Source organism: Corvus kubaryi, unplaced genomic scaffold, assembly GCF_017639235.1.
Source record: "Corvus kubaryi isolate FWS band 111438036 unplaced genomic scaffold, C.kubaryi_AGA036_p1.0 137, whole genome shotgun sequence".
In the NCBI taxonomy this organism is placed as follows: domain Eukaryota; kingdom Metazoa; phylum Chordata; class Aves; order Passeriformes; family Corvidae; genus Corvus; species Corvus kubaryi.
In genome coordinates, this window is record NW_024580671.1 from 8,588,360 (window position 1) to 8,603,858 (window position 15,499).

General features: G+C 42.4%; 1 protein-coding gene across 3 annotated transcripts in view; it reads left to right on the plus strand.

Moving 5' to 3' along the window:
- PTPRB (protein tyrosine phosphatase receptor type B) overlaps positions 1-11,503 on the plus strand; it is a 63,580-nt gene extending 52,077 nt beyond the window's left edge. For 2 of the 3 annotated variants that reach the window (XM_042017772.1, XM_042017774.1), the window contains 6 exons: positions 299-433; positions 1,592-1,714; positions 1,919-2,082; positions 3,206-3,341; positions 5,743-5,863; positions 6,667-6,881. In XM_042017772.1, the coding sequence (XP_041873706.1) occupies positions 299-433; positions 1,592-1,714; positions 1,919-2,082; positions 3,206-3,341; positions 5,743-5,863; positions 6,667-6,698 (711 nt within the window). In that variant the 3' untranslated portion in view covers positions 6,699-6,881. Of the gene's footprint in view, positions 1-298; positions 434-1,591; positions 1,715-1,918; positions 2,083-3,205; positions 3,342-5,742; positions 5,864-6,666 lie in introns of all 3 variants that reach the window. The other variant, XM_042017773.1, reaches the window with a different exon arrangement.
- The last annotated feature ends 3,996 nt before the right edge of the window (positions 11,504-15,499 follow it).

Genomic DNA, 15,499 nt, shown 5'->3' on the forward strand with positions numbered 1-15,499 from the left:
AAAAACCCCTCGCAGTTTTAAAATTGTTTGAGACTGTGCTAAACACAAAAGAATAATGGAAAGCTTTGGCTGTCACAAAAGGAATAGCATTTAGATATACTGCCACGGTCTCTTCCTTCTCTCTATTCAAATTAGTCATTTGCTTCCCGGTCCAAGGCAACAATTTAGCTTTCAAAACTATTGTCCCAGCAAGGGTATTTTTGCTGCAGAGACCTGGCTGCAACCCCAAGGTTTGTTCAGTTGTTAGAAGATTTTTTTCTGCCTTTTTGGAAACTAATGGAGTTCTCTTTATTTGCAGGGCAATAATTTCCACAGGGAATACATAGCAACTCAGGGTCCTTTGCCTGGAACCAAAGATGAGTTCTGGAAGATGGCATGGGAGCAAAATGTTCACAATATTGTCATGGTGACCCAGTGTGTTGAGAAGGGCCGGGTGAGCAGTGACTCCTCTTTATTATTAATGTCTGTTTTAACATCTATTAAAAGTTTTTGCTTCTTATTTGCATCACACTAAAGCCAAAAAGGGCCCAGTTGAGATAAGCAGCATGAGAGAAAAGGTATAATATAAAGACTGGAGACAGATTAAGACTGTGAAGTAAGGATACACAGACTGTCCCAAGATCATGCAGCACGTCAAGGCTAGAAGTAGGAGCACAGCTCAGTACTTCTGGTCTCTAATCCAGGACTTTGTTCACTAGTACTAATACAATTTTCTTAAGCATGCAGGAGGACAACCACCAACAAAAAGTGCCTGTTTATCGCATCAACTCTGATCAACTTCTACTTCAAATATAAGCTCAGAGAGCAAATGTTGATCAGTAAATACATCAAATTGTCTCTGATATATAAGCCCTGATGTAGTTAGTAAAGAGACTACTTGTGCACTTAACACTCCTACTGAGTGGAGGTGTAGCATACCTTCCCAAGTATGACCATGTCCTGTGCCCTTTGTAAGACAGGGACTAGGTCTGTGAGAAGACTAAACAAACTTGAGGCAGTGATCGTCTAGTGGCACACACAGGGTCAGTTCCTTTCAGCTTACCATTTTTTCCTGAGGAGAGGGCGAAAGCCGATGCAGAATAGGATCTGTGTCCTTCTTCACCTCACTGGTTCCAAATGGGACCCCGTAGGGTATGCCCAGCCCCTGCCTTGGATTGTGCAATCTCATTATCTCAGCAGACATGCCTCTAGGGCAGGGGCTGGGCATACCCTACAGGACCCTACTGCCATGTCTCAGCAAGAGGTGAGGAAGGGGCACTGAAAGCCTAGCTCTCATCCAAGCAGAGATTTGAGAAGAGTTGGCGCAGAAAATATGCCCTAGAAGAGGGCATCAGTGAAGTGCTTCCCATTCCGCCCATCACAAATGAATTATGAGAGCTTCCACTTCCCAACCCCATGCTAACCCATTCCCATGCCAGACCCTGTTTGTTGACATGGCAGGGACTGGCATCTCTCTCTGAGTTCAGCTACTGCCTTTCTTCCTTCATCCTCAGGCACAAGAGGTCTGAAGTCTGCTTCTGCCAGTGCTAGATGGAGGCATTGTTTATAGCTGTTTCTAACACTAAATCTGTCTTTCCTTGTGTCCCTGCAGGTGAAGTGTGATCAATACTGGCCCCATGACCAGGATTCCTTGTACTATGGAGACCTGATTGTTGAGATGCTGTCTGAATCAGTGCTCCCAGAGTGGACAATACGAGAGTTTAAAATCTGCAGCGTATGTTTGCATTCTTTTTTTTTTCCTGATTAATTGGCTTAAAACACTTGCAAGGCTAAATTAGGAAGGTTTCTTCTGCTGCAGCACGGTTGCATCGTGCCTGGCTCTGCCCTGGTAGAAGAGATATCATTTTCTCTGAAGGTACATGTTGTATGTTCCCCTACCTCTCTTGTCCTGATGACCCAGACTTTTGAATCCCAACAGGAAGAGCAGCTTGACTCAACAAGGCTCATTCGTCACTTCCACTACACTGTATGGCCAGATCATGGTGTGCCAGAGACCACCCAGTCCCTGATTCAGTTTGTCAGAACTGTAAGAGATTATATCAACAGGACCCCAGACACAGGACCAAGTATTGTACACTGCAGGTATGTGCAGCAGCAGCAGGTCAGTGGCACAGAGCCCTTGTGCCTACCCTTGGGAAGATCCCAAATGTTCATCCCTGTTAGACTATGGGCAGCTACAGAATCTGAGAGATAGCTGATGGGCTTAACTCTCTGGATGCATCAGAGCAGTATTACCAAGGCACATGTATTCACCCACAACCTCACCCTGGAGATACCTCAAAAATTGTTCTTAGGGAACCACTGTGTCTCTGTGGGACCACTGGAGAGCACTAAAGTGTCAGCAGCTGCCATTGCTCATAAGCTTTTGCATTCTTAAATTGCCCTTATGCTGCTGTTGTGGCCCAACATTTGAATCACAAACGGGTGTTTTAAAAAAGGTAAGATTTACCTGGGGTGAGTCTATGTATGGATGTTGAGACTAGCTGACAGATCCATCCATCCCTTCCCCCATTCCGACTGAGATTCCCTTTTCTTACTACCTTTTCTTGCTCTTCTGCTTTTTCCGTCTCTGGCAGTCACAGGGCAGCAGTTTACCCTCAGTTCTGTGGTCCACCCCTACACTTACATACAAAAAAGACAAAACTGGACTGGCCTGATCTGTAATCCACCAGCCAGTTGCAGCAGAGTGCAGGGCTACAGAGAGAGAGAGAGTGAGAGAGTGCAGTTGGTGCTGTATCTTCTGATAAAGCCATGTGTTCTCTGGTACTACCTGATTGTAGTATCTGACCCCTCAACCATTATATGGGCTGAGGCTTGTATCTTACATGACCCTGCCTGTGTCTGCCTGCACAGCATGTGCTGCAGCATGTCAGATGTCTGCTGTGTCCCACAGCTGCATCCCTGGAGAGAAGAGGTTTCAAAGTTAGCCAGTTTCAGTCTTGCAGTGTATCTCAATGACTGGGTTAATCCAAAGCAGAAAGCAGTGCAGGCAGTAGCAGAGATATCTCTACCGTTGCTATCCTTTCCTCCTTCCTAAATAAATTCATTATAAAGTGTTATGAAGTCCCAAAGATGGGGACTTCATAACACTTTGAACAATTTGCTTCTCACCCTAGAAATCTGAACTTTACGAAAGTATCCCGTGAAGATAGTGAATCCTTTGATCCATCTGCTTTTACATCTCTTGGGTTGTTTTCTTTTCCAGTGCTGGTGTTGGCAGGACTGGCACATTCATTGCACTGGACCGAATTCTGCAACAGCTGGACTCGAAGGACAGTGTTGACATTTATGCAGCAGTACATGATCTAAGGCTTCACCGTATTCACATGGTTCAGACAGAGGTAAGGTTTGGATAGCCTGCTATGCAGCAACAACAGCTACAGTATATAATAATCTCTCATCCTAAAGGCTCTCAAAGCACTTTGCACTTACTCCACTGTGGAATACTAGTTAGCTGTATTTTGGCTCTGTGAGAATTTCCAGTTCATTGGCTCTCTTAGAGAGAGGGTCCAAACCATAACAAATGGCAGGTATGCTTCCTGCAGATTTTTCCCTTTTTTGCCCTGGCCCACAATCACCCCAGCAGCATTAAGCAGCAGACACTTAACAGCGCACTGTTGCTTTACTGCAGAGCCCAGTAAATGAGCTTTAAGTGGAGATACGTCCTTCAGGGATGGGTTTGGAAAACAAGCCTAAACCAGACAGATAGGTTGACATAATAGGAAAGAGGAATGCAGGACAGAGAAAATTAGATGTATGCAATTTTAAAACTCTAGCCACTGTAACCTTGTGCCTTTGCAGTTTATGTTTTATTGAGCTGCTCTGTCATTTTCATTAAAATTATTTTGGGAAGTTGATTGGCGTTCTCCTAACATACTATGGAAAAGCAAGTACATTTATTCTCAAAGTGCAGAAGAAGTAAATGTTTTATATTTCTTTCTGTGCTTTTAAAACTGCAAGAAAATCATGTTATACTGATAGGACCTAAACACTTAGGAGCTGATTTAATAAAGATGTGTTGTAGAGGTAGTCTTTACATTTTCCTTGTGAACCATTAATAGAAGAATGAGAACAAGTTTGATGGGTCTGCCTGTAGCTTGATGCTAATGGAGCTCTTTGCTGCAATTTGGAAACAAATCTGTCAGTGACAGCATTTTCTGATAGATGTAAAAGTCTTATATGGGTATAAAGAGAGGCCCAGCTGGGAACACAAAACAAAGGGGTTCCTGGAAATATCTTAATCACAGAAGACCTTCTGTTGGAAGAGAGACAGATTCCCAGCCTGGTCTGGGCATCTTCAGAGATCCTCCTACATTCCCATCATCCACAGTCTGCAAAGGCAGACAAACATCTCAGGAGGGTGGCTCTTTTTCCCTAGCTGTAAAAAAGAGGCAACTGCCTCAAGAGTCTAAATTTGACTTACAGACAACAGAAGTTGTGTGTTACAAAGCCTACCTTTGGCATGAGCTTGACATGACATCTAAGTCAAAAGGCAGCCAGATCTGCACAAAAGTCAAAGGCCACAGTACCATCATACTTGACAATATTCAGTCACAGAAAAACAGCAGCAACAAAACAATGTCCCTGCTTCAGACTTGGCTCAACGCTGTTTAAGACAAGAGACTGCAGGTGGAGACGTGCAAGGGAAAACTCTCTGCATCAGCTCAAAAGGCAGTGTGCTACAGCAGCTTTAACCATTCCAGTCGAAAATGGTCTTTGCCAAAGAAAGTCTCTGTGCTTGGCCAACTTTCCGTCGCATTGGTGGGTGGGGTGCAGGGTTCTGCTCCACAGAGACAGCAGCTGTATGTACATAAAGGCAGATATCCTCACTTTCCCAGAGCCAGAGCACTGGGAAAAAGACACAGAGCAATGGCCAAATTTCTTGTGGAAAATAAGAAAAGGTGTGATGGGAGAAAATACATATACTTATTGGAGAAATTATGTTTTTGAGGTAAAGTAACATTATAAAGGTACACCTTGATATATAAACATGCTCGGCCTAATGTTTGGGGGCCATGTTACACTAATCAAAAATTATTGTGACCCATGTCATAAACCACAAAGAGTAGCAAATCATGAAAGTTCAATGATCTATTCTGTTAAGATAGTTTGGTGAGTAGTCAATAGCCAATAACATGCTGAGCCTCCTTACTTTGGTTGTGAATGTCATCTTAGCTCCGTTCTATGAAAGGCACTCTTCAGAGGAGACTGTCATTTGCTGCATTGTCAGAAACAATCTTAGAACTTATGCTGGATCAAAAAAATACTGATTTTTTTTTTCCAGAAATTTAGGTTTCTCAAGGTTGTCTGAAATATGTATATGTTATTATAAAATTCTGTGGAAAATATTTATTTTCAGAACAAAAAAAAGAAAATGAGGAAATTGTCTTTTCTGCGTGCTTCCCTGTACATAGTAATTCTTCTACATGTACTTTATACCAAAGCATTCAGAAGTAGCAGCTGTCCAACACAGTACCATGTGAAATTGCGCTTTACAGTTGTTAAAGCTTTCATTCAAGGCATGATCTGTCAAAACATACTGTGTTCATTTATGTTTTACTGGTGTTATTTCTAAAGAGAGGTGATCACGAAAGTTTAGTACATTACTAGCATAAAAAGGAGATCAATTCTTAACACCACCCTTGATTTTGTGTGAAGGAGTTAGCTTGTACTGATTTTTCGCAATATAGAAAATTAAATTATGAAATTCCTCAGAGTGTCTTAAAAACAAATCTTTTGCAGTGTCAATATGTGTATCTACATCAATGTGTGAGAGATGTGTTAAGAGCCAGAAAACTTCGCAGTGAACAAGAAAATCCCTTATTTCCAATATATGAAAATGTGAATCCAGAGTATCACAGAGGTAACTGCAAGTTTATCAAACTGTAAAATGTTTCAAATGCAGTAGCTCACTGACAATGTAATTGAGAGGGAATTGTGCTATCCTTAACCATTGATATTTCTTTATTTCCTGGACCTTCATTTGTTCTCTCTGCTCTTTTCATTCTTGCAGTTCTGTCTTTATTTCCTTCATTAGTAGTCATTATAACAGCACTTCCTGCTCCTACCTTACCTTTATGCTCTCCCTGTCTCACACTTGGTGGTTCCTGTGCTGTCAGGATATCATGATATTGGTTTTACCCCACAAGTCTTTACATCATCCGCCTTTAAGCAGCTAAGGCGACTGACAGCACTCACTGGGCTCTTCTGTCATTCATAGCGTTCGATTTCTCTCTGCATCACCCTCATCTGCTGTTGATTATATAGGCAGCCTTGGGAGATTTCCCATCTGCCTTGACTGGAAAATACAGGTGTCCTAGGCTGTGCTCTTTCTTTCTCCCCAGACCCCAATCCTTGTAGGCTCCTTTTCCTAGCCTGTATCCAGTCCTTTGCTAATAAGAGTTGCAGGGGTAACAAACCTGGCACTAGCACTGCCCTTCCCCTCCTGTTCTCATGGCCAGAGGACCAATGTGGAGAAGCTGTAAGCAGAGGTGACCTGTGTGCCTTGGTAGAGCAGATTCTTGAGGGATGTGGAAGTTTTTAGAGTCAAGACAGAAAGATCTCAGTAGCTCCACAAATTTGGACATTAGGCATTAGGGTTATACGGTAAGAGATCAAAATAATTTTCTTGATCTAGCCTGTAGAAATCAGAGTTGTCATCAACAGGTAGAACAGGCTTGGAGGAGGCCAAGAACTGAAATATCCAGGTTCCATACACTGAGAGTCCAAGCAGAGATGGGATCTGATCTTTAGCTGTCACATCAGTCACCAGCCAGTGCTGCTGCCACACAGCCACCTCTCAGAGCACTGCTGAATCTGCATTGTTTTACTTTTTCTAATCTCAGTTTTCCTTGCTTTCAGATGCTGTTTATTCAAGGCACTAAGAATGTTAGAGATACCTGCTTTTGTGAACACATTTGTTAACTAGGGGGTTCGTTTTGGTTTTTTTAATGTATGTATTTCATGCACCAGAAAGGTGCCAGACCTTTTGGTTGAGACTGTGTATAATTTATTGGTCTGGTGATTTTTTTTTAAAGATATATAATTTAAATGTAATAGATATTAATGTATATAATTGTATTTTGGCATTATGTAAATATGTATTTTTTCTATATTGTTGATATTAATATTATGCTTCAGATAATACTATTTTTTCTTATCACAGTTTTTATAAACTGTTCTACATAAACTATTTTAAATTGTATGGCTAACAGGACTGCTGTGTTTGGGAAGCTATTGGCATGACACGGGAAAAATCCTATAAGGAGAACCTCATTTTTAAAAAATATTTCAGTGTTTGTGAGATGAAATAAGCTACTATTAAGCAAGGGAACAGTAGTCCTGTATAGGAATTACAATGCTACTCTACACTTTAAACTTACCGCTTTTCATCTGACAAAAATGGGTATAAACCGTAACACAGTGGCATACCTTTTACAGAACTCATTGACAACCAAGTAAAACAGGGTTCACCTCACTAGAAGCAACTGTTTCAGTCTAGTGTGACATAGTAGAAAAATATCAAACAACATACACTGCAGTGAAGTCTAGCAGACCTTTCTCCCACCACATACTTTGAGGGGAGAAAGGTCACATTCTCATTTCATTACACTGGTTTAAGAGAGCAGAATCAGACCACAGTTTGTGTCTGTGTACTTTCACATGTGTATAATTTGAATTAAGAAAGATGTTCAAAGAAACACCTCAGACATTTGTGCTAACAGATCTGTGAGGATGTGAAGTCTGGCAACTTCCATAGCTCATTAGAAACAATGCTGTAGCATGACAGCCAAAAAAGTAGAGGGACTGCAAACGTATTGAAACAAAGACATATAAAGGTATATATTCCACCATCTACACAACTGGCCTTAAGCTGCTTGCAGCATGGCTGCTTTGCCCCAAGTGTTGGTATCCTTCAAATGCCATTTGTTTTCACAAAGAGACAGTTTGGCCCCAGAATGTCTGCATAGAAAGAATTTTCCACTAGAATGTTACCTGATGTCACCACCACAAGAGCAGTTGGAATGGAAAAAGGATCATCAGGGAATGTAGGCTGGCAGAGCTGTGCTGATCATAGAACCATCAAATATTTTGGGTTGGAAGAGACATTAAAGATCATCTAGTTCCAACCCCCATGCCCCCAGGCAGGGACTCATTACTGAAGACATGTGGTGATTAGCAAGAAGTACAATCCAAGAGCACTTACCAGATATCCTGCCCAGCCAAGTGGATTATGCGCAGTGCTCTCTCCTCTGCAAAGAGGCATCTCATTCAAGGGTCTAAACACTCTGTTCAGCTATTGCTTGTCTTTATAAAATGCTCCTCAAACAAATAGTGAAGAGGCAGTAACAGTTCCTCTCCGTCATGAAAAGAAGGAAGGGCTTTGTAGTTCTTTCATACATCTACCCATACTTTTCCTAGAGAAAACTGAGCTTGTTGCTGAAGACAAGTGCCTAAATTCCACTTCTGTTTTTGAGAAAAATAAATATTTCTGAAGGCCTTCTGAGAATCAATAAGTAGCTAACTAAGTGCCTAACGGAGGAACTCCTGTGGCACAGCAGGACTGTGCACATCCATGTCACTCTAGTTTTCCTAGAGAGAAGGTAACAGCCTGATAGTCACTCTTCCTATTCCATCTGGAATCTTATCCTTTCTTGACCAAATAGCCTCACATGCCTCAGAAGCCACCCTTCAAATCTGCTGTCACAGCTGCTCAAAACATGTAAACTTAGTTAATCTTTTTAGGTGTTTCTGTATGAAAACACTGCTCATCCCTCCTGCACATCCTCTTTGGCACCAGACAAACCTCAAAATTCACCACCCTTAATGGAAACTGAAGAAGAAGGGAACTAGCATTAGAGTGGAAGACATTTTCACAGAGGAAAGTCTAAGCAAAACCACAAAGAAATGCCTTCATTTCTCTGTTTCCTTTGCCAGATGACTAGGTTAGCAAGCAAGGACAAAAGAGTATGGCATCTTTAGATCGATCGTTGGTCGTGTTAGTAACTGCTGGACTTAAGGCATCATGAGAACTGCTGTTGTGTTACATGCACTGCATTTGGTCCTTTCTTTTTTGCAGGGGTAGCCGAGGAATGACGATCACCATGTTAGTTACCAGCAGTACAATTACACTGTTAAGACACACCAAGTGTACCCTATAAATTACCTCACACTCTATATCACTGTGCCATTTTTTAATGCTGAGGGAAATGGAGCTCACTCAATACTAGATGACCTGAGTAAATCAGCAAAAGTCTGATTGTATGCTGTGTATGCATGTTGTTCATCATTCTCAGAAAGACACACATCATCCTGCAGTTTATTTTATCACTCTCAGCTCCCTTGTCTGCATCTACAGAGTTCACAAATGTGTACCCAAAATGATGATGTCATAGCAGATAACTTGTTTCATCTTTTCTCTCAGCTAATACTGGACACAGTTCATAAGCCTCTTCCTCCTCATCATAACATGACAGATGACCTTAAACACTCTGGCACGGTGCTCTTGAGCAGCTTTACATTTCTGCCCAAGTAGGTCACACATGAGACCGTATACACACATTATTGCTCTGGTTCTGCTCTCTAGCCAGTTCTGCTCATATGAAACCAGTGTAAATCACAGAGAAAAAGTAAAAAAGTTTCTATGTAGCATTTTGTTAATATACAACACCTACTTCTCAGTATAAGTAATTATATTTACTGTGCCTCTAAGCTGAATAACAGGACTGATGGGGAATTGTTAATGTAACAAGAATGGATTTAAAGGAGCTTCTGTGCGGAACAAAGCTCTTAAGGAAAAAGACATCTTTTGAATGTCCTTGATGATATTCAGAATTCCCTTCTTGATGTTTCCCAATAATAATGTTAGAAAGCAAGGCTAGTGTTGTTGCTGATCCATAAGCTAAGATTTGCACACTTGGAGCCCATCCTTCAAATCTCTGCATTGTTCACAAAGCTACCTGAGTACTTTCATGAAAGTCAACTGGAATGCTTGCCTGAAGAAAATACCATTCCACTTCTGAAGCACTTGCAGGGTTGGGCTTTTAGGTTAATTCAAATTTTTGTATTGAAAGTTATTTAATAATGAAAAAATTGTAATAAATATTTTTTTAATCTGTGCAATACAATTAAAAGATCCACTAGCAATTGTAGGAAAAAAAAAAAGATTTTACATAGCTGGAGTTGATAAATGATATTTTTTGTTACTAATGGAACACAAAAGTAGGTGAGAGAAATAGGCATACTGTGAAGATGTCAAAAAGTGCAACTTTATACATTTTTCTCTGCTGCTATATTTAGCAATAAATAATGCCTAAAATGCCAGAAATATTATTTTGTGTCATAATAAACTATGAATTTCCTTTCAGTTGTAGAACAGAGAAAAGAAAATGTGTGAGCTTCAAGTTTGTATTATGTATTGTATATGGTTATTTATGCATTGACTTTGAAAGCAGAAAGTTAAATACTAGACAGGTAGGAGTACATGAGCACTTAGCAGTGCTCCTCAGCCTGGGATTTAGTATATGGGCTAGAGGGATGAGAACAGTAACCATCTAATCACTATATCAGCATCTCTCTCCAAGGCCACAGATCAGAGAAATGCATCTGTCACTCAGAGGTACAGCTTACTGCAGCCACAGCTTCATGTCCAAGGAGTGCCTTGGCAGGTGCTTAACAATTATTCAGGTTTCTTTCAATACTTCAGACATACAGTTTGTGTAAATAAAATGCAATATAGAATGACCACCACTCCCTCATGGCCATGTCACAGATGCCTGGGCTCTGGAGCTCTGGGACCTATAATCCCAGGATGCTGAACTTCGGATTGATATGAGTGCTCACCCCAGTATTTGGGCAACTCGTTGTAGACCCCACGTCCTCAACTGTCCCCCTCAGGCTGACAAAGTCAAACTCCTGACCTGCTGGTAGCACCACCATGGCCAAAGCAAACTGGTCTGTGAGGTCAGTGACCTCAGTGACAGCTGGTTCAAAATGGGATTTGTTTTTTAAGGCTGGCAGGAAATACTGGAGACCAGGGACTAGCTAATTGAGAAAAAACTATGGAATTGGGACACACAGTGTCAGTGATGCAGACTAATAACCATGACAGTTTAGTTGTTTCTTCGTTTATTTGAAAGCTAAAGAAATACTGTAAGTAACATCAAGATGCTAAATATATATTGCTCTACAGCAGAGCAGTATACCATAGTGAAAACCCCCCAGTTTTGAAATTTATGTGGCTAGCCATAAATCCTTTGCCAGCGCCTGGAGTAAAAAACATCTTCAGTACATATTCCATGCTCATATGCAATATAATTACTTATAATTGTGTTCCTGACAAACACTGAGTGAACACAGAACTGTGCTACTATTGTCAATTTAATTTATGCATTTAAGTATATTTTTATATTTTTAGCTACAGTCAACAGATCAAATATATTTGAGTGTATTTTACACATTTTTATAAATACTTAATGAATAAAACATGCATTTAAAAAAATCACATTCTTGTCTTCTGTTTGACTGCCTTTGCATTATGGATTTTGTTGTCCTGCTGCTCAGAGAAAAGGTCATAAGTGAGTTTGATTTCAGTTGAGACAGTCTTCAGAAAACATTAAATTCATCAGAAGCCTCAGCCTGTTGGGGGAAAGGGGGCTCTGCTGTTGCCTGCTGGTCAGATTAGTGCCCATGTGGAAAGATACCGTTGTTCCCTTCTCCTCCCTAGTTCTGTGCCCTCCTTTAATAAACCAGATACTGTCTGGGTTATGCAATGGATGTTTGGAACCACAGTGGGTCTTGACCTTGAGTGCCTGTTATTTTAGAGATATTTTGCCAGGCAGTTGTACCAACTAGCGCTGCACGGCAGCTCAATCACTGCCTGCCCCTCAAGGATCTGAACCACGGTTTTTAACAAACGTATTTCTTCTCCTCCAGCTCTCCACAGTTCTTAAAAACTAGTAGCATAACCATTCTTGTGGGGTCAGGGTGCTTGGCAGTAGCGAGCTTACTGCCAGGGCTCTGTCTCAGTTACTACTTATTGGTCATCAGAAGTGTTTAAGACAAGTTTATTTAAAAGAAAGAATGGTTTGTTGATTTGTACTGTGAACTGTTTGCTGAGGGGATGTGTAGTGAAGGCTGAGGGAGTTGTGAGAGTTTTTTCTTCATGATATAAAAGTTTATCTCTGAACTCTACTCTGTCCTGAAACCAATGTAGACACAAAGGAGAAGTGATAATAATAAAATAATGTACAGTTAATATCTCCACGCAAGAGAAACAAGGCCAACATTGCAGACAAGGATAGATACATATATTTTTACATGGTACAGCAAGGAAACTGAAGAGTCTCTTCAATAAGAACACAGTGGTTGATTTAAAATATCCCCGGAATCTAATTTTTAACCATAATATTTTTATATGGACTTGATTTGTACCTGGGCTTCATACCTATGAGCTGGCAGCTTTGTCTGATAAGTCATTTCACATGCCATAATTTCAGTTTTCTGGTGGTGCCTGTCTTCACTATCAGTTGCTTTATTATGCTCAAAATAGCTGCTGGTGTCAGAGGTCTTATGGCCGGCAGGACATGGCAATGCCTGTATGTCAGCAAATAACACAACTGAAACTTTCAGATGTTTCTAGCCAAGGCTTTGCACAACACTCTGGTACAATACCACTCCTAACCTGTGGAAAAAAAAAAACCAACAAAAAACCCCCAGGAGAAAAAGAGGAAAAAAACCCAGCATTTCAATTGATTTGTGGAGAACTTGCAAAAGCAAGAGGCCCTTCTCTTGTTCTCAGAGTCAGTACTCTGTGGGGCTGGGGGATGCTCTGCAATGGCTGCACAGGCCATGGGCAGGTTGGGAGGCAGCCGTGGTGTGACTGGGCTGGACTGATCCCTGAGCCACCCTTGGCCTTCCCCTGGAAGTGACCTGCTCTTGATTCTCCTCAGGCTGAGGCTGCAGCTTCTTGGGGTCTGGCTCCTGCAGGTCCTGGTGTCCTCTTTATACCCCAGTTGGGTGCTTACTGCATCATGCAGAACCTCACTACAACGAGCAGCTTTCCTTGGGATGAGAGAGGGTCCCAGGTCCCAGAGATCTGGAGTAGTAGTCAGCAGCACGGAGCAGGTGCGAAGGCACCTTGGTCCAAGAGGGCAAAGCTTTTTGTGAACCTCAAACCCTTTAAGTCTCCAGGGAAAACATCACCTCAGCACCTGCAGCTTTGCTGTTGCAGAGGCCCTGGGACCCCCAAAAGATGCTAAAATTCCTCTGAGGGCTTTCACTGACCAGGCAGGGTCCCCATTGTCAGCGCAGCGAGGGTACAGTCCAAGCCCAGTTGCAGACTGCCGTCCCCACCCCTCTTACTCAAATTCCCAGTTGGGAAGGGTAGCAGAAGCGTGTCCTAGCCAACATAGTGCTCCAGGTGGGTGCACACAGCTTCAGGGTTCAAGGAGAGAGGAAACTGCAAGGTAGCCCAGCTAGGATTGAGCACTGGCATGTTCCTCCCTCCATCACTGAGCTGTGGGGCCACAGCACGTGGTGGGGACTGTAGAGGCGTGTGATGGGGACACACCAGCTCTACCAGTGCCCCCATCCCAAGGCTACGGGCGTCTGTGCACTCCAGAGGCCCAGAGCATGAGATCAGTGACGAGAGCTGGGCCAAGAGCACAACAGCCATGGCCTTGTGCAGCAGCCGAATGCCAGGCACCGAGCACCGCTGGCAAGTGCTGCAGCAGCTTGGCCAGACATCATAGTACACAGCTTTTTGCACACTCATGCCAAAATCCCTGCCAAATCACACACAGTGTCCTTGCTTGCCTTTGGTGGTTGCTTGCTGATGTTTGCAAACCAAACTAATAGCAGGTGGAGCAGCTATTTCTTATCGAGGATAAAGACAGAGGTTTCCCGCCCTCCCCACATCGGTGAGGCCACACAACCTGGTTGGCAGACACCAAAGACCTGCAATTTTATTCCTCTCAGGACAAGAAGGGGCCCAAACCTGGGTATTTCTGTCCCTAAAAATCTTAACACGTTCAAGAAGAGGAACTGTTCTTTCCAAAAGATGGGGCAGGTATAATGGGGTGAGCTGAGTGAACCCCTCCTGGAGGTTCATGTCTCCCGCAGCCCTTTTTCAAAGGTTGGGTCTCATGGATGTTTTTCTATGTATCTATCTAGGCTGGGCTGGTTTGCACAAAGCCTTAAAATGATATGTTTTACTAAGCATCCTCATGCATACGTCCAAAACTTGGGCAGAAGAAAGCTGAATATGGGCCTAATATAACACCTTCATAAAAACCCTTTGATGGGTTATCAGGAGAATAAATTTGGCTTTGATCTGGTATTTCTTTCTTGTCTCTTAAGTCCTTGTCTCCACTTCTGGCTCAGAAATGGTTGCTTTGCCCGTGTGATGTGGAAGCCAGGTATCAGGATGGTATTGAGTTATACACACCATATACAGGCTGCACTCAAGAGACCAAGCTGCTGCCTACCCTGGCTCCCTCCAGCTCCTCAAACACATGGTGGCCTCTGGCATCTCAGGTCTGAACTATCTTCTGGAGAAGCTCACTGACTGAGGAGAAAGAGCAAACACCAAGTGTCTCTATGTGATCACACAGCAACATTTCCATTCAACAGATGTCTATCTATCCAGGGTAATCATCCCGGACTGCCCTTATGACTGCTTATGCCCAAGCAGGAATCATACCCCAGAGGTATGTCTCTCATCAAAGACACAGAAGGTCAATATATTGACAGCGCAGTCATCCTTAGGAGAGTTCTACAGTGCCTAATGTAAATATCCATGGGCTTAAAAGAACTGGTTACTATTCCTGTACCTCAGTTACAGGATGGACTAGGAGTTGGGCCACTTCACCCTGCTCAGTGGATATGATCACCTCCTCAAAGGCTTCAGATCCTTGTATCTCTGTGGGAGCTGCACTGTATTTTTGGGATAAAACTCTGAATTTAAGCAATGCGTTTTGGAGTTACACTCAGAAGTCTGAAAACGCAAACCCAGTTCTCAGACTAGTTCCACTTCTTCCCCAGGACTGCAGCTGTTGAGCATGAGAGGTTTGCAGCTGAAATGTCACCACTGATCAGCAAAGTAGCAGAGTGTTGGGGGGAAATAGTGGCAGAGGCCTCTTCAGAGAGGAAAGCATCCACACCAGGTGGCTTTGCAGGACAGTAGCACTAGACCCCTGCATTGGTCTGCAAGCATGAAGGAAATAGCACTGACTAAACACTCATTTGCAAATTCTCCCTGTCCTTGGCATAGTCATACATATATATCAATAGGAACTGGCACATATTTCAAATCCATTTGTTTTCATTGCCCCATGATGCAAAGTTATGTAAATAATTTTTGCTTTGGAAACTTAATAATAGAAGTTTTAAAAATTAACTCTTCGCACTATAATCACAAGATCTCTCCCAGTCCTGTTTGATACATGGGGTAAATGTATCAGGTTTTTGCCCAGCTCGAGCTTGAGGCTGTAGTGTGGCC